General features: G+C 48.3%; 5 protein-coding genes across 5 annotated transcripts; 2 read left to right on the forward strand and 3 right to left on the reverse strand.

Annotated features, from left to right (window-relative positions):
- Positions 1 to 1,288: 1,288 nt before the first annotated feature.
- Positions 1,289 to 7,249, reverse strand: BHQ10_004972 (uncharacterized protein; the record flags this gene model as incomplete). The annotated part of the gene is made up of 5 exons (XM_040877396.1): positions 1,289 to 1,830; positions 1,882 to 4,820; positions 6,693 to 7,048; positions 7,105 to 7,170; positions 7,220 to 7,249. The coding sequence occupies 5 exons, from the start codon at positions 7,247 to 7,249 to the stop codon at positions 1,289 to 1,291; spliced, it is 3,933 nt and encodes a 1,310-aa protein (XP_040733476.1).
- An 820-nt stretch (positions 7,250 to 8,069) lies between these two features.
- BHQ10_004973 (uncharacterized protein) lies at positions 8,070 to 9,737 on the reverse strand (the record flags this gene model as incomplete). Its single annotated transcript, XM_040877397.1, has 6 exons — positions 8,070 to 8,126; positions 8,181 to 8,267; positions 8,331 to 8,492; positions 8,550 to 8,813; positions 8,866 to 9,644; positions 9,695 to 9,737. The coding sequence occupies 6 exons, from the start codon at positions 9,735 to 9,737 to the stop codon at positions 8,070 to 8,072; spliced, it is 1,392 nt and encodes a 463-aa protein (XP_040733477.1).
- A 1,042-nt stretch (positions 9,738 to 10,779) lies between these two features.
- On the forward strand, positions 10,780 to 14,892 carry BHQ10_004974 (uncharacterized protein; the record flags this gene model as incomplete). Its single annotated transcript, XM_040877398.1, has 5 exons — positions 10,780 to 10,926; positions 10,989 to 11,042; positions 11,106 to 12,078; positions 12,133 to 12,688; positions 13,338 to 14,892. 5 exons carry the CDS (start codon positions 10,780 to 10,782, stop codon positions 14,890 to 14,892), a joined length of 3,285 nt encoding a protein of 1,094 aa, XP_040733478.1.
- Positions 14,893 to 15,091: 199 nt separating this feature from the next.
- On the forward strand, positions 15,092 to 16,912 carry BHQ10_004975 (uncharacterized protein; the record flags this gene model as incomplete). The annotated part of the gene is made up of 1 exon (XM_040877399.1): positions 15,092 to 16,912. One exon carries the CDS (start codon positions 15,092 to 15,094, stop codon positions 16,910 to 16,912), a length of 1,821 nt encoding a protein of 606 aa, XP_040733479.1.
- Positions 16,913 to 16,997: 85 nt separating this feature from the next.
- On the reverse strand, positions 16,998 to 17,834 carry BHQ10_004976 (uncharacterized protein; the record flags this gene model as incomplete). The annotated part of the gene is made up of 1 exon (XM_040877400.1): positions 16,998 to 17,834. The coding sequence occupies one exon, from the start codon at positions 17,832 to 17,834 to the stop codon at positions 16,998 to 17,000; it is 837 nt and encodes a 278-aa protein (XP_040733480.1).
- Between the last annotated feature and the right edge of the window lie 1,043 nt (positions 17,835 to 18,877).

Genomic DNA, 18,877 nt, shown 5'->3' on the forward strand with positions numbered 1-18,877 from the left:
TGCTCGGTGTTTCTTTTTAAGTGATCTTTTGAAAAGGTTATGGCGTGGGACAAGATGTTTTTTATTTTAACCCTCGATACTCCTGTCCTGGACTACCCTACTCGGTCCGGATATTTCTTGGTTTCTCTATACTGAGAGCCAAGGCAGGTCATGTGTCCTAGGATGACCTGCATAAAATAAACAAAATGAAACGAATGACAGTCAATGCCCTTATCCACTGTTTAAAATGCCCAGTAATTCTTGTAAATAGCTGGGGAAGACCCCCGACATGGTTGGGTTGAGAATTGAAAACTATTACAATACACAAGTATCCAAGGCAACGAGGACGAATACAAGAAAATGCCACGATGATAAATAATCTAAGAGAACCCAGCTTCCTTCTCTCCGGAGTGGAAATGCAATACTGATGTGATGCTATGATAATGAAGTGAAAAAGTGATGAATGATGAATCGATGAAGATGAATTGATCAAGAACACTAATTGATACACGCCGCTTTTGGGGCAGAGACAGAAAGGGAAGCTGCAAATGCATGGCAACAAACAAGAGAAAATAATGAACATGAAGAATGGAAAAGGAAACCAGCTAATTAACATTAACAGCACAAGGTTCTATGGCGAGCTAGAATCGGAAATGATGACATTGCGACGAAAATGGGACAAACTCCGTTTACATGAGGGTTCTGGAAATGGCAAACAAACAATAAGGCGAGAATTGAAAAGTGCAAGAGTCATGGATACATACATAATGAGGAAGAGAAAATTATTGTAGGGCGAGAGTGGGTTTCGTTTTCGGCTTTGGGGATGTGAAAGGTTTGATGAACATCGCTGCGATCGACGTAACGAATCGGAGAATACGGAACTAGTGATAGTTTGGCTGTAGTATGCGCTGCTGACAGTCAACAAAATTGATTATTCGTAATCATGCGAATCAGTGTTCCAGTGTTCTCTGCAGCGTATGTGAAAGTATCGCTTCTCTCAACCCGCACAGGATATCAAATCATACAGAGGTCCACAGTTTTGACTCAACTATTAAACGCTTCTCTCGACCCAAGTAAACAACAAGGGGAGCTCCACATTCGTAGACGTGTCAAATCTATTATCCACCGACGTACTTGATCTATGCACGGGAAGCTCAACAATACCAATTATCAACGATGCTTCCTTCACTGAATCACAATACTCAAGCATGATGATCCGTAAATCAGTTTGATAGAATCAGCATGGACAGCAAGTCAAGATCTTCAAATCGATGTGATAAAGGGGTCGATCGCATAATGTTCATCGTCCTTAGTTAGGCAAACCCGCTTTAGCCGTCTTCACTGCATTCTCGAATTCCGCAGTCCATTCTTTTCTAAAACGAAGGGCCCAGGAATCAAAACCTGAGCCATCCGTACGGGGCGCTAGGAAACTGCAGCTACCAGGTTGGACCTTGTAGTCAATGGAGCGATTAATGGATGTGTTAAGAACAGCTTTTCCACTGGGATCCGCACGTAGCAGGAGACGAGCGCGTTTTGTTTCTCGGTTCACAAGAACACGAAGTGGACCAAGTCCTTGGACTTCCCAGACCTTCTCGATTTTCCCGCTGTCGCCCACCTTTTCAACCATTTTCAGGCCTTTACAACGGACTTCGTACAAGCAGTCTTCATCTTCTTCGCCGGCATTAGTCAACAGATTGAGCTGTGTGTCCTTAACGGTCTCCGTGTCGGTATCTTCTGCATTTGAGTCGGATGTGACGCTAGCAGTGGCCGTTCCCTCCTTAGCAAGAAATTGGGCAGCTGGGTTGAGGTTGGAGGAGAAAGGATTGAATGTTGTTGAAGGTGTCGAAGATCCTGATGAATGTGTTAGCATGTCTTTCTATAGCATTAATTCGATGAACTTACCTCCAAAGATATTAGAGGACGATTTGGGTGTAGATGTCGAGCTAAACAGAGGTGTATTGTTGGGAGCAGCGAGGAACGGACTTGAGGTAGATTGTCCAAAGAGTGGTTTCGGTTTGGGGGTCTCTGCCTTTTCTTCATCCGAGCTGAGGTTGACTGGCGTTCCATCAGGTCTAGTGATGCGACCAAACAGACTGCTTGCTGCCTTTGGTTCAGTCTCAGCGTCAGGCTGGCTCTTCTTGGCGCGCTTTTGTAGTTGCTCTGTCAAGTCATCATCAGAGGATTCTGCAGCATCCGAGGTTGCAGTAGAAGTGTTCAAATGACCAAAAATGTTGTTTGTTCCAATCGAAGGCGTTCCGGGCTTGCTGTCGAAGACGGACCCGGAGAAGAAGTTGGGCTGGGGTTGCGCAGAGCTTGGTTTTTCAACCTTCTTCTCTACCTTCTTCTCTACAACAGGCTCTGCATCGGAGTCACTGTCTTCATCGGTGGTATCGTCATCATCGCCTTTGGCCTGTTGACCAAACTGGTTCATGAAGCTTTGTCCAGAAACCTGAAACTTAGGAAGGTCAAGCTTGACCGCAGGAGCTTCAGAAGATGCCTGGAAACTGCCCTTGCCGAACTGGCCGGCGAAGTTCTGATTGCCAAATTTGGGAATTTCAAATGCAGGCTTTGCAGCAGGTTCTTCCTTCTGGGGAGATGCTGCGCGGAGAGTTTCTTTGGCGGGCGATGCAGTGGATCCGACGCTAAACAAATTAGAGCTGGAAGAAGCTGTACTGGCTGGKGCTGCAGCTTTGGGTGCCGAAAATGAACTTGCAAAGATGCTGGCTGTCTCTGATTTGCCTGCTCCCTGAGTTGTAGGACGCACATATGGTTGAGCCCTGCGTTTACCATTCGGGCTATCATCAAGGTCTTCTGACGACTTTCGCTTATCGGCAGTCGAATGTCGAACAGAGGGAAGTTCAGGCTCTGGGGTGGCCTCTTGAGCCTTTGACTTCTTTGCAGTGGGTCGTTGAACAGGCGATTCAATTCCGTGCGTGTCATCAAGCTTGCGTTTACCAGGCTTGTTCGTAAGTGACCCAACTGGTGCACCGATCACCTTTCTCATCTTGATGTAATAGATAATAATACTGTCCAAGCTCTGGGTTTCAGGGTCGTAGGAAGCAAGGTGCTCCTTGAAACCACGGTTCAGGTCGATGATCTGAGCCCTCTTGTCACTTTCAAGAGACGCTTCAGCAGGCGCCTGAGCTACGCCTGCCTTTTTAGAGATAGCTTGATCCATGATTGCGCCTCCAAGTCTTTTATCAGGGGACGACTGAGGTGCAAACAGTGGCTTGGCTTGAGCTGGCTGAGAGGCTGCGGCGAAAAGCGACTGAGTTGTGGATGTGGCTGCGGGAGCAGTTGTCGCTGGTGTTGTGGTTGTTGCTGGTTTAGAGGTTGCCGCAAAAAATGATTGAGCTGGCGCAGCAGCAGAGACTGATGTAGCTGATGCTGGAGATGTCTCAGTCGTTTTGGATTTGGAACTACCTGCAAACAACGATCCAAACGGATTTGACGGTGCTGAGGCAGTGGTGGTAGGTGCGAATACGGAACTAGGTGCTGTTGTAACACCGTTTGGTGCAGGTGAAACCGATCTTGACTGTTGTTGGCCAAAGATGTTACTAGAAGTACTCAGGCTAGGCGACGGAGGGTTGGCAGTCGCTGATATAGTCGGAGCGCCAAAAAGCGAAGATGCTGGTCGACTATTCTCAGATGGGGTGGACGTTTGCGCAGGCTTTTGGCCAAATATGTTCAAAGGAGCCGAAGGTTGTTCGCTAACTTTGCGTTTACCGTCGGGGGAAGTGCTCATGTCGTCAGTATCGCTATTGACGTTGAAAAGAGGTTTCTGCGTCGTAGAAGTAGTCTGCCCAAAGTTGAAAGGGTTGGACGCAGTTGTCGGTGCGTTCCCAAACAAAGAGGCACTGGCCTTGTTTGGTGTAGATGGAGCAGCGGCAGATTGTCCAAACAAAGATGCACCAGGACTTGAGGCAGTATCGGTCTGACCAAACATATTTGTTGTCCCAGTCGTGGCTGGTTTGGGCTGGAACAATGGTGATCCAGCGACTGAAGGTGTTTGTCCGAACAAGTTTGCAGGGCCGCTTGTAGCAGTTGCAGAAGTAGCACCGGCAGATGAAGCACCAACTGACTGACCGAACATGTTCATAGTGCCTGTGGAAGTTGCCGGGGGATTCTGACCAAAGAGACTTGAGCCCGCAGTTGTTGCAGGCTTCGACTGGAAAAGCGGGGCACTAGGAACAGCAGAAGCGGATTGCTGGCCAAAGAGTGAGCCAGGAGCAGTAGTGGTTGCTGTAGAAGTGGATGCAGGAGCAGCAGAAGAAGCCTGTCCAAAAAGGTTGGCACCAGTGCTCGCTGGCTTTGTTTGTCCAAACAAGGATGAGCCAGTCGAGGCAGGCTGCGTCTGGAAAGGTGAAGGAGAAGCGGGTGCTGTAGCAGTAGACTGTGCGAATGGGTTGGCGCCAGTGCTTGCTGGTTGAGTCTGGAAAGCTGTGTTCGAGCTCTGACCAAAAATACCCTGACCTGAGGGTTGTGCGGGCTGAGTCGAGCTTTGAGCACCAAAAACGTTGGATGCTTGAGTTTGGGTTTGAGTTTGTGTGTTTCCGCCGTTCAAATTGGCGAATGGGTTGCTGGCAGGAGTCGCACCGAACCCTCCAAAATTGAAAGAAGCAGGAGCCCCAGCACCAAAAGAAAGAGACTGGGCGGCGTTCTGAGTGGCACCTGAAGCACTCGGCGCAGGAAAGCTCTGAGACTGGCCGAATGAGAAGCCATTGGAAGCTGTAGAGCTTGAAGAAGCTGCGGTGGCACCACTGGTCTCGCCAAAAGAGAATGGTGCCTGAGGAGCGGACGGCTGATTGGGCCTGGCGCGACGCTTGTTGAGATCTTTGATCCTACGGTTGTATGGTGAGCATCGAGCCATGCTAAAACGACGGATTGTAAAGACAAAGGGATTGTTAAGGCGAAATGGATTGAAGTTCAAGTGAGCTGAAAGAGTGGAATTAAGACAAAAAACTGAGGCTAAAGAGTGATTTGAAGAGAAGGTTGGGAAAGGATGGTGGAATGAGATAAGGGAACGACAAACGAACGCGACAAAGGCACAACAGATTTCAGAGCACCATCAATATCAATGAAGGTTTCTGCCTAGCCAAAGCTCCAAACAATGGGGCAATCTGTTGTGCACATAAATGAAGGGGACCACCGACAATAAGGCAAACAACAATCAAGACAATAACAACAATCACAAATCTTCACTTACTTTCTAGTGGCCAACTGAGCAGCCGTCGCCCGCTGAGGCGTATCATTTGGAGTGCTCGACATATCGAAATCGATCCCAGCAGACCTATCAGCGTGCGGGCCTGGTAAGACTCGTTTAGACATCAACGGAGTGAAGTTCGACTCCAAGGATTTTATATACTCCTCCCACTGTGTATAGACCACACCGAAAGCGGCACCGCCACACTAACCCACAGTTTTGACAACTTTTTCAGATTTCTGCCTCTTCTTGGTTACTTTCGTCCAATTTTTTCTCGCTCCTTGCCGGTTATCGCATACAACACGGCGGAGGGATAGGCTGGTGACCCTTTCAATATAACGCGCCGCTGCTTTTGGTGAAGTTTTGCTCCAACATCCAGATATCAAGTAAATGATACTAATATGCGGTCGTCGACAGCAAGTCTATCGTTTGCCACGATGCACGCGCAGGATGCTCGCCTAATCGTCCGACGGAGGGAGTCCAGTTCGCGGGCGCACGAGCTATTGAGTAATCAAACACAAATCCCCGTGTTGTCGAAGCGCAACAAGCGACAACTCGTGGATCGAAATATGACTATATCGAAACGCAAAGAGAGGGACTAAACTAGCTTCGGCGCGATGGTTCGAGCTATTTTGATGGTGACGGATGGCGGTTCAATAGAATCGATCGCGGGATCAAGCTCACGTCAACGGAAAGTCGAAGAAAACTCGGATAGCTGGAATATAGACAGTAGCGAAAGAAGACGGAAACGCAGAATTAGAATAAAATGCTCGACTCTCGAAATGCGGCGACCACAGTGGACGGAGTTGTTCGCTGGGTTGGAGATGGTCGGTGTTCTGCTCCTTGAACTGCTTTTTTTTCTGTCAGTGTTACCCGCGCCTTCTCTAGCTGACGGACTCTGACCTCGACCGCAGGCACGTCCGAGCGGCGCCGCACTCGCGCTAAGCCGTATATAGTAGGTCACCTGATTTCTTGGCATATAAAATAGAAGGGTTAGGGTTAGATAGCACGTAGTCACGAATCACGATCGACAGCCATCTCATTGCCACTCGGACATGAAGATAATGGCCATTGACTAACGGTCAGAAGTATTGAATTGGTGAACGAGTCAGCTGCCGTGCATGGAAAATTCAAATGTTCGATGTTCCAGTTTGGTTCGTATCCACCTAGATTTCAACTACATCACGGAGACATATATATCCACGAAACCGCAAACATACATATATTGTACGGGTTGAAATTTCTACCAGACGACAAGCTTAAACAACATTGGAATTTCAAGGACGCCATGGTCGGTACATCAATCTGAATACTGGTGGGAATATTTTTTGTTCTTGGACTAAATAAAAATACACTTGAATTAAGCAAGAAAGTGACACCAAAGAGTAGAAAGGAAAATTGTCACTAGACGTCATACACGACCAACCCTACTCTCAACCCAAACTTCGCAACCAGATATCCCAAACAAGCGCACAGAATGAAAGGAAAGACAATGGATGATAGCACAAACAAGCAGAACGACTCCTCGGATTCCCCGAACTTTCTAGTCTCTGACTGTTCCTTGGCATTGGTGGCTTTAGGGGTAGTTGCAGACTTAGAGGTGTCAGAATCGGACTCGCCATCAACATCAGACCCATCCTCGTAGTCTGATTCGTCTTCTGAGTCGGAAAATTCGACAGGACCCTCAGGAACCTGAGAAGCTGTTGGACCCACCTGCTGTGGTTGCTGTGGCTGTTGCTGCTGCTGTTGTTGTGGTTGCTGTTGTGGTTGCTGTTGTGGTTGTGGTTGGCTGGCAGACAAGGTATTGCCCCCATTTACCCTGGTGTTTGTGGCTCSTGAGACCTGTAAAGCTCGCAAGTTCTGTGACTGAGCTGTATCAGCCCAGGTCGATCAGGAGAGATACCCAGAAGTGAAATACTTACGCGTCTCCGTTCTAATCCTTCTAGAAGCAGACGAGATATGGCAGCATGTCTCTCTTGCTGTTGTAGCTGATATTAGTCGCTTCAGTTCAGGACCCAATCAGGCAGCGACACTCACAAAACCCGCCTCTATCAAGCTCTCTACCATTGGGAGTTGACACATGTCTTTCTCATGATATCTCTCACAGTTTCTGCACCATTTCATTTCTTCCTTCATGTGGCTAGAAGGGTCATTGTACAGTGCATTTTGTTCACAACTTGACGAGGAACCAAGTGTATGTGCAGGAATGTTTGCTGACATTGCGGGCAACGTTTCGTGGGGGTGGAAAGAGGTGCCTGATCGCGATACAGAGTTAGCGTTGGTTTTGTACACGATGATACGCACTTCAAATGTACTGCAAAGTGAACCAAAAGCATGTAGATGTTTGATATTTTCGAAAAGGAATATCACCTGGGAACAGTCACCACATAAAGTGTCGTAAGTCACGCCTAACACATACGCATAGAGAGCACAGATATCAGAAATGAGGGAAAAGAACGTGAAGAATAAGAGGACAAGGCAGCACTAGAAGTAATTCTTTGCCCTGGAGTTGCCCAACGACCTGCTAGAGCTAGCTGGAAGGCAAAATCCGGCCTACAATAAACAACAAAACCACTGGCCCTTAATACGGTCTTCACCGCCCAGATTGAATGCTGTATGAATGAATCTGTTGATAAAGCAGTAGCTATGCCTACAATGGACGATTTGAATATGCTAATGTGGTAAAAGAGTGTAAGTAGTTGGATTTCTCAAGTATAAATGATACTAGCAGGTGATGAACCCTGAATGTTTGAATAACCCAGCGTCCACACAATACAATATCGGGCTGCAGAATCAAGAATGGATCAAAGCACAATTCAAGCGAGCGACAGTAGTTGGTTGCAAAAAAGCGACGATAGAGGTAAACCTCCGAGGTCGTAGGCGGGGACTAGTAGTCATCACCACGGCTAATGATCTCGTTCCCGGAGGACTTGATCAGAATTGTCTGTGTCAATGTCAGCTCTGACAGTCTCGTCGACACTGGCAATCGAATACGTACATGCTCAAATTGGGCAGTATAGGAACCGGGAATGTCGACCAAGGGCGGGTACATTTGAACGATACCATGGGAGATGAGGCTATTCATCTACACAGAGAGTATGGCAGTCAGTAACCAGCAAGTAATCGTTGTTTAGATTAGTGCACTTACCCCCAACAGATACTTGTCGAGCCCAAGGCGATCAAGGTAACGGCGACAGAACGGGATGGTTCCGAAATTCTGATTGATGGTTTTCAATAGAGCACGTGCTGAAGCCAGAGGGAGGTGCACGTTTCGTGCATCTGGTTCTTTGCTATAGCCATATACACCGGGCTTTTAAACATTCAGGTCAGCTTATTATCATCCACATAATGACACAAATATACTAACGCCATCCATCATGTAGCCCTTTCCAGTTGTTCCAAAAGTCTCAATTGCAAAGACCTCGCCTTCTTCCATCTTAGTCTGATCTTTGCTCTTGATGAAAGGGACCTGTTTGCCGCCATGGATCCTATAAGGGAGAATGTCGTGCCCGGTAATGTTTCGGATTGCTTTAACCGGATGCACTTTGCCATTTATCTCGACCTCGTAGCTCTCCATGGCCTCTTGAATATAGCCGCCAATTTCACCGACTCGGGCATCGACACCAGCGCACTTGACGGTTATCAGTAATGCTCGATGGAAACATATTGGACTTGGTACTAACCCTCAGACCAGTGTTGGTAGCATCCTTGACGGCAGCAACAAGGTTGTCGTAGACGGGGTCAAATGTCACTGTAAACGCACTATCGACAATCCATCCGTTGACATGCACGCCAAAATCGACTTTCATGACATCCTCTTTCTTCAAGATGATATCCTTCTGACCAGGATTGGGCGTATAATGCGCAGCGCAGTTGTTCAATGCCAAGCCAGTGGGAAATCCCATTCCGCCTTTTAGACTGTCTCCAGGCTCTAGTCCCTGATGACCGAGCAATGCGCGCACGCCATCCTCAATACCAGTGGCCAGCTCGGTTAGGGACTGCCCAGGCTTGACAGTCTCGTGAACCCACTGCCGGACTTGGCGATGAGTTTCAGCGGCCTTGCGATAATCGCTAAGGGCCTCATCATTGGTGACAGTACCACGGCTCAAATAGCGGAGTTCCTCGTCAGTAGTACGACGCAGATTCTCATCTGGAACTTCCACCATCTGTCCAACCGGATACTTCCCATCGGGAAAAAGTTGAGAAAGCGGAACTCTAGGAGGAGAAGTCTGCTTCTGAGCACCAGCGGCGGACTTTTTCTTGTTGCTCTTCTTCTTCTTGCTGCGTTTTCTTTTCTTTGGCTTAGAACCATCCTCGGGATTTACCATGGCCAAGGATGGATCCTGCCCATCACCGTCATCGTCGTCATCGGAACCAAACTCGCCGTCTCCGTCTTCCAGCATGTTGGCGCCACGAGGTTTACCTCCAACGGMATTCGATTTGGTCGAAAGCGCATTGGTTGCTAGGCGGTGTTAGCATAATTTACGATAAGGTTTAAGACACTATTCCTACCATCCTCGTGGTGGTCGCCTCCTTCAAAAGTCCTTGCTCCCATTGAGATGATTCCAGACTAGGTAAGAGATGATATTCGACTTTTATTGATGTTTGATGTGAGGAGAAGTGAGACAAAAGAGTCAAATATTCTGCGGGGAAATGGCCTACACCGCACGTGACCTGGGTGCCTGGGGAAAGAAATGTCACGTGTTGTCAGAGTACAGAAGGGCCAAGAAGGAATCGCACGTAATTTCGAATAAAAGACCGGACAGGATTACCGTACATACCGTTGCTAATACGGCGCTATTAAGGGGATCTGCTTTTCGGAATCTCGTTCACAAACTCTGCTAGTAACAGTGCCTTGTTTCGGGACACGAAATCATACGCATACAAAGCTGCCATATGTTATCGATCTACGGAATGAAATGAATGAGGATACAGCTCTCCGGCCTTCGCCATCGTCATTAGTAGATACAGCACGGAGGCCCAAACTCTGCCTTCCAGTGAAGAGCCAGCCAAGATTGAGAAAGTGCGTCTAAACCTCAACGGCGACCCAATTTGTCTTACTGCACAACCAAGCGTTTTCGGATAATAAAAGTACATCTCAGAAGTTGATCTGGTTATATGCCTCCGCAGTAGTTACATCGGCCTGTCTGGCCTCCTGATCGTCATATCCACGACCGGCGAAATTGAAGGTCTCAGGGAGTAGTATCGGCTCCACCAACGTGCCAAAGGTGGCCGTATTTTCTCCGCGGGGAAATGGCGACTTGTGATTATTATGCACTACAAAGTATATCTCAGCCAAGATCTGTGGTATTGCAAGTGACACCTCCATAAGAAGTAGAAATCGGCTGTTTTGTATGGAGTCATAGGTGGGCCACTTCCCCATGGATTAGCTAGGTATGTTATCGAATTACCATTTTGTCGGGACCCCGTCGTGGTTGTTTGCCCCGGTTGAAAAACTTCATATTCACCAGTGCTCCCCCACATAGTTCCCCGTAAAGTTACCCCTACTTTGCGCGAGGCAGCCATCTTCTCAAATTTCTTTGATTTATCACTCTACTCACATCGTTCAAGGCATCACCAAAGACAGTTGGGCGAACATGTCGAGAGAGAAATTCAATGAAGAGCACGATGTGCAAATTGAGTTGGCGAGTACGCCGGGGGCTGATATGGGCAGACCATTGAATGAGCAGGTAGAAGGAAGTGAGCATCACGGCATTACAGCCAAAATCATAGCCGTCTACCTTGTACGTCTATTTGATCCGGCCTTCTCTGTCAGGGCCCGCAAATTCTCTAATGAAGTGAACAGAGTGTGGTTATCATTGCATTTTCCGGGCTGGTTAATATTATCGGTGCAGGCGCGGTATATTTCCCGTGATTTCAAATCATTTGAGACCTATCAGATGCTAATTATTGAAATGCATAGTATTCTAGGGACGTTGCTGCCAGCTTGGGCGGCTCTTCCATATCGATCTGGTTGTCACAAGTGTCGGCAATCACGATCACTATACTTGGTCCTATTATCGCCCAAGCCGCCGACTACTGGGGTCGAAAATGGTTCGTCGTCCTCACCACTCTACTAGGGTTCGTGGGGTGCATCGTTGTTTCACGAGCCAATTCGATGGGCGTGGCCATCGTAGGCCAGATCATCGCCGCCCTTGGTTACAGCTCGCAAGCATTGCTGAATGCCATTGTTTCAGAAATCCTACCTCGTCGGCTGAGACCAGCGGCCCAAGGCGGCTTAGGACTGACATCAGGACTCGGCGCCGCATTTTCTCTTATATTCGGATTCCATATGGTTGTGGTCTCTACTGATGGCTGGCGCATTTACTGGTACGTAACAGCTGGGCTTATGTTTATCGCCGTCATCTTGTTCGTGATCGCATACAACCCTTCGCCTAGGCCATTGCAGGCAGCTTTAACCACTGCTGAAAAAATCCAGCGGCTGGACTGGACAGCGTATGCACTCTTGGCGGCTGGTCTCGTTCCCCTCAATATGGCACTGACCTGGTCCGACAACCCGTATCCCTGGAGCGACGCTCATGTTTCTGCGACTTTCGCAGTAGGAATGGTTGCCTTCATTGCTTTCGGTATCCATCAAACGCTTATCAAAAAGGACGGTCTCTGCCATCACGACCTCTTTAGGAAAGACCGTAATTGTGCCATATCATTCTTGTGTATCTTTATGGAGGGACTGAGCTTCTTCTCTGTCAACAACTTTTTCCCTGCTGAGATGAGCGTCTTGTACGAACCTGACACTTTCAGAGTCGGTCTTCGTGCTAGCATTACCTTCTTCGCAGCCGTCGTGTCTGCTTTTGCCGTCTCGGTATATTCGACTATAACGAAAGACATCAAAAACCCCATTATCGTTGCCTACACCTTGATTGTGCTTTACACGAGTAAGTCAAACAAACCGCCCTTATCTCCTATGAACAAGCACTGATTGAGAATAGTTCTGATGGCCACGGCGACCCTGGATAGCGCCACTGCTGTCTGGGCCTACCCATTGTTCCTTGGCCTTGGGTTCGGTGCTGCCATTTCCAATGTCACCACAGCCGCGCAACTGAGCGCGCCTCCGTCTCTCATTGCGGTTACGAGCGGTTTGATAGCTGGCACACGATCATTGGGTGGCTCCATTGCACTCCCTGTGCTTAATAGTATCTTCCAATCCACATTGTCCAAACACATGGGAGCAAATATTGCCGCCGCAGTACTCCCACTGGGCCTATCATCGGAAAACCTATCGCAATTTATTACAGCACTAAGTTCCGACGATCAGGCAGCTCTTGCGAGTATTCCCGGTGTCACGCCAGCTACCATCAGTGCAGGACTTGAAGCACTCAAAGCCACGTACCTGGTAGCGTATCGATATGTATGGATCACGGCCGGTGCGTTCTCCGCAGTGGCTGTTGTTGCTGCCTGCTTCTTGATCAATCCGAAAGAAGATTTGAACACGAGTATCGATGCTCCGTTACAAGATGAAAACCAGGAACAATTGCGAAATTCGCCGTAAGAGCGCATGCTACTGTGGATTTTTACATATTGAGTCTTTTTACTTGGGCACTGAAGATATACAAGTAGCGTCCTATTTCTGAAGCTGATATATCGGAACTTGTACTTTTCCGGGTATCATGAAGATACCCCTCTAGCTAGAGTCATCAGCTTGTTGAGACAGATGCTATGAAGGAACAACCGTGTATATGAAAACCCCATAGACACCATAAGAGTAGTCAATAGTCAACTGGCACAGTAGAATGAAGAAATGGTGGCACCCCCATGTATCCAATTTTGACCAAAACTTTGTTCACGGTCTTTTTTCGGAGTTTTTCAAAATTCCCCCGCGGCAAAATGTGGCTCGGCACTAGACCAACCCTGCAAAACCTGCACTGCAAATGTCCGGTCACAGCTAGCTACATCCGCTGCGCATAATCTATCATAACAAAATGACCCATCGCTCTTGTGATGCATGCAGGAGCCGGAAGGTTAAGGTATACCACACTAATTTTGTTACTCTGATCCAGATGGATGGACGCTGACCTTCCCGGATACTATAGTGCGATGGCGCCCCGTCTGCATCATCTTGTTCCAATTGTCGCATGTCCAGGATAGCTTGTCGGTATGATGTGGCCCCAAATAAACGTGGTCCCAAATCTCGTAGGCGCTCGAAGACTCTAGTGGATGACATTCACAACCGGCATCGTTCACGTCGTCGGCCTGCACATGCAGCGGCCGAGGAATTTCTATCGTCGGAGAAAGCGACCGAAGGAAGCTGTGTCCCAGAGCCCCCGACCACAAATTCGGCAGATATCAGCATTCCGAGAGCGAACTCTGCAGATCAGTCACCTTCCACACTTACAGAGCGACTTCAAAATGTTCATAAAGGGCTCGTCCTGTCGCTCTCTTCTGTGGTCACAAGCCTCTCGCTGGAAACCGTTGTAGCACGATGCGTTGATATGTATATGCAAAACACGTTCTGTCTTCATCCAATAGTGCATGAAGGCAGCCTACGTGCCGTCATGAACCTTGATACGCTAGTCGTCCAGGAGGTCGCGGCTCAACCTAGAACCAGATCCCGGGATGGTAGTCTACACTTATTGCAATCATATGCGTTAGTGACAGCACTATGTGCGGCAACAGCTTATCTACTATCACCACAAACAGATGTGGACGGAAGGCTTGTAGGGCCTGTGTTTCTTCGAGTGTCCCGTGAAACACTCAGTATCTACCATGACCTAGATCTTCAACAGCCGGAATCTAGCTCTCTTGCGATCCGCATGTTTCAGGCCGCGGCGCTACATACTGATGGAAAGCACGAGCTCGCCTGGCATCTTTTCGGGGAAGCACTGAGGCTAGCGGATCAGATGCGGCTGTATGATGAGCAGTCTTTCGGTTTACTGGATCCGCTTGAAGGGCGTCTACGCCGCACGGCATATTGGGATCTGACTGCTTATGCTCAGTACCATCACATCCTTGAGGAATATTCGCTTGTAACTCATACCTGGAACCGAGAACGTACTACAGCCATGAGACTGGACTACGGGCCAACCGATATGTTTGAAGAACAGCTTTTTGCCGGTTTCTTCGCGTTCCATCGTCTATGGGAGGCGGCATCTGGTCTTCTGCTGGATTTGGAGAGCTATGCTCGAGTACGCCGCCTAACCGCAGATGCAATCACACTCCTTGAAATACAGCAGAATGGTCTTACAGAGTCCTATGTACGGTTCCTGACAGTACTTGACCATCTGCCCGCATGTATACACTATCCGGATGCAGGAGTCAACACGGAGAATGCAAACATCACACTATCCCAGCGTCGCCAATTTTGGATTCAGCGAACCAATCTCTTTGTCACCTATCACTGCCTGCGGATGGTACTGGTGACCCGAATCTCCCATTTAGGCTTGGGTGTTTTGATCGGCATCCAGGATGCTGAGCCAATGCTGGCGCTTCGCAAGACCGAAGTCGCCCATGACATGATTTGCTTGATCACCAGCGTGCCACTTGAAATTTTGCGTGTGATGGGCGAGACCTGCATTTCAAAGATACGACATGTCGGCGCATCGCTGCTTGAGATTATGAATCAAGTCCCAGCGACGCCGGCCACTGTCCGGGCCAAATCCTTGCTCCCGGTACTGCTCGATGTTCTGACCAGGCTAGATTCGCGTCGAAATGTTAGTCACCTTGTAAATCTCAACCACTCTCCGATTGTATGAAAGATAGTTATTCTGAACTCGAAGGCTAAGCGTGCAGTTTCCGATAATTTTGCCGTGGAGAAATGAGGAAGCTCCGCACGCCTCGGATGTGCTATCTCCCGTATCCGAATATTTACAACAACCTTAAATACCAAGAATCACCATGTATATTTCTCTTCTCTTTCAGCCCCGTATTCGCGCAATCGAGCAAAAATGAAATATGTCAGAACTCGAAGCTAATGTGCCATATCGCAACAGCGCCCTCAGGGTTGAGGAGCGTGTCGACGACCTCATCGGACGGATGATACTAGAAGAAAAGGCAGGGATGATGTTCCACGATTTAATTTTCGCCGGACCAGATGGCACTCTAGCAGGTGCTATTCCGCAATTTGATTTTCCCAGCAGTGAGGAAGTCATCCGGCAGAAGCTCATGAACCATTTCAACCTCCTAGGACCTATCAGTGATGCCCGAGCGGCGGCCCGCTGGTACAACACCGTCCAACGCGAAGCACGTAAGACACGTCTCGGTATTCCCGTTACTATCTCGAGTGATCCTCGGAATCACTTTACCGATAATGTCGGCACCAGTTTCAGTGCAGGCGTCTTCTCACAGTGGCCGGAAATGCTGGGACTTGCGGCATTACGATCAGCCGATCTTGTTGAACGCTTCGGGCACATTGCTCGTCAAGAATACTTGGCTGTCGGCATACGCCTTGCGCTCCATCCACAAGTCGATCTGGCAACGGAACCTCGCTGGGCACGCCTCAACGCCGGATTTGGCGAAGACGCCGATTTAAGCTCAGAGCTTGTCGCGGCTTATATCCACGGCTTTCAGAATGGAGCAGTCTTGAATGAACACTCCGTATCGACTATGACCAAACATTTCCCCGGTGGCGGCCCTCAGAAAGATGGAGAAGACCCCCATTTTGTCTACGGACGCGAACAGATCTATCCCGGAAATAACTTTGGATATCACCTCAAACCTTTTCAAGCTGCAATTGACGCTGGGGGTGCCCAGATCATGCCTTACTACGGCATGCCTGTCGGCACGAAGTACGAGGAAGTAGGTTTTGCTTTTAATAAGGCTCTTATGACCGGCTTACTCCGTGAGGAGATGGGCTTTCAGGGGATTGTCTGCACTGACTGGGGGCTGCTTACAGACAAGAAAATCTTGGGCCAGGATATGCCTGCCCGAGCATGGGGACTGGAGCATTTGGACCGATCGGAGCGCCTATTGCGGATTCTGGACGCTGGCTGTGACCAGCTCGGCGGCGAGTCTTGTGTGGAGCTTTTGGTTCAATTGGTAGAAGCTGGCAGAGTTTCGATCGACCGCCTAGACCAGTCTGTAAAACGTCTCTTAAGTGCTAAATTTCTTCTTGGCTTGTTCGACAACCCATTTGTGGACGAAGAAGCTGCTGCTGGGATCGTTGGCAACTCGCAGTTCTCCGCGATGGGATATGATGCTCAGTGCCGCAGCTATACTTTGCTCACAAATCGACAGAGCTGCCTACCGTTGAAACCTACATCAAAGTCTCAACTAGGTGAGACAAAGACCCTGAAAGTTTATGTCGAAGGTATTCCTATATATATTGTCCAAGCTCGAGGAATGACGGTCGTCGCAGCTCCAGAAGATGCCGAAGTGGCACTTCTGCGATTGAAGACACCATTCGAACCCAGACCAGGCCCATTCGAAGCGTTGTTTCACACCGGTTCTCTCGAATTTAGTCCCGAAGAAAAGATCCGACAGAGTCGCATATATGATACAGTTCCTATTGTGATCGTGGATATCTACGCCGACCGGCCGCCAGTGGTACCAGAAATCATTGAGGCTGCCACGGCAGTTCTGATCAGCTACGGTAGCACCGGTGATGCATTTCTGGATATTGTGCTGGGCATTTCCGCTCCGGAAGGCCAATTACCGTTTGATATTCCCTCGTCAATGGATGCCATTCGCCAGTCCAAGTCGGACACACCCTTTGATACTGAAAATCCTCTATTTCGTTTTGGCCATGGACTCAGATATGGGATGCAAGAGGTGTGATTGGTCGTCTTAGTTACTTATTATACCTAGGTACCTGTAATAGTAGAAATACATAAATGAAGACATAAATCTACTGAGCTAGTACCTATATACCGAAAAATACCTTAACGCGCAGAGCTGATCCAACTAGTAGACCAAAGATAGTCTGCCATGTCCCACGATCCTCAGTCCCAAATTGTACAACATGGTCAAAAGCATAAGCATGAGAGTGGTCTATGTCTACGAATTCGAGATAAGATGATCGCAATTGCGGACCATGCTCCGCCAGAAATTGTGCAGCATTCTCTTGGCTTTGGAACATGAATTCATCGTAACCCCCGGCAGTGACAACGAGGCGAGGATCAAAAGGGGTTCCGTCGAATATCTTTCGGCTTCGAGTTTCATCAAGGGGAATGACACGATATCTCGTGTACGATGCTCCAAGAGAACATACCCACTGTGCATGGCGACTCCATTGCTCTTCGAATTTTGTGTTTTCGTTATCTGACAGAGTTTTAGGTATAACTGTTACCACGAGGCGTGTTGCAGTTTTCTCTATTTCAGTTAAGGTGGTCGAGGAAGTATTTAAGCTCGCAGAAATCGATGACTCATCTCGCTCAGTCAAGAAAAGTTGGAAGGGACGCGCAAACTGGTGCTTTGCTGCGCTTTGTCGATAGTCTTCAGTGGAGAAAGACCCCTGCAAGACTTCAAGCGATGGCCAGGTCAGCTGCGCAAAAGAGCGATATTGAAGCTCTTCCAATGGTAGATTGATGAGCTTTGGACGTCCCACGGTGGGCAGTGCTAGACCTTGAACATACTTGAGGATGATTCCAAGGTTGATAGCAATAGCGCGCGTCTGCTGGGCGTGCACGGTACGGAACTCGTGGGCGAACTGGGTTTCGGACAGAGTTGGTAGCTTGTCAGACAGTATAGTCAACTGCATGCTGTCGATCGGTTGAGATATCCTAGTGAGAAGATTACTAAGGGGAGAACCATGAGCAATCGTCACGCTTGATCTCTTTATGTTCGGTTGATACCGAGAATTTTTCCGTCCTCTCTGTCGGTGACATTTTTGCAACGGGTATGCGGAGGTGGGGGCAATTCTCCACGGCGGAATTATGAACAAGTCGGTTTTGACTGGAAAGTTCATGCTCGATCTAAACACAGCGTCTATACAACCGATGATTTCTTAATCTGGCTGAATAGGGGAAACAAGTCTGGAGACATTCGGCCTGATAGTGTAGACCATTTTATCATACCATGTTCGGATGAATATTGATATCGGAAGAGCATATTCGTAGCGAATCTCTTAAACAGCGATCACTGAACAGACCAAGTCTTTATGAATGTCGCATCCCCGAGTACGATTTTAGAGCATTTGTCTACACTGATCTAGAGAGTACGAGAATCGCAATTCAGCATTTAGATCTTGGACAGAGTACCTAAGTCTCAGTGAACATCTCTTCAGAAGGTTGCTAGTAGTTGGAAAGCTGCGATAGATCGCCGATCAATAGACAGATCATCTGTTTGGCACAGTCGATAATAGCATCATGCTTACGGTCTTCTGAGATAGTGTCTAGAGACCATATTCGAGGCCTCTGTAAAGACGCATGTATCACACATGACGTGGTAAAAGACCACAGCGCGGTGAAAATCTGAATTCGAGGTGTTTTCGAAGAAATATTCGTGATGGATTTGCAGAACTGTTGACTTCATTTCCAACTGTCATTGTAGAGCCATGCAACTTCTCTCAATAATTTCCGTTAGACAAGACCACCTGGACCTTTGATCAAGTCAAAAGACCATCTCACATGTGCCAAGGACGTCATCCAAAGATCGGCCACTCCAGTACTACCATCAGGAGTACCAAGTCAGTAGTGAGGAATACGTTGCAATTTGCGCAACGCTTGCAAGAGCGCATCTCCCCTTAGATTTCCAGAATCATGCAGATTGTAACCTCAGATAGATCGGCTACACTGTCAAAAC

This window comes from Talaromyces amestolkiae (assembly GCF_001896365.1).
Source record: "Talaromyces amestolkiae strain CIB chromosome Unknown scaffold8.1, whole genome shotgun sequence".
NCBI lineage: Eukaryota > Fungi > Ascomycota > Eurotiomycetes > Eurotiales > Trichocomaceae > Talaromyces > Talaromyces amestolkiae.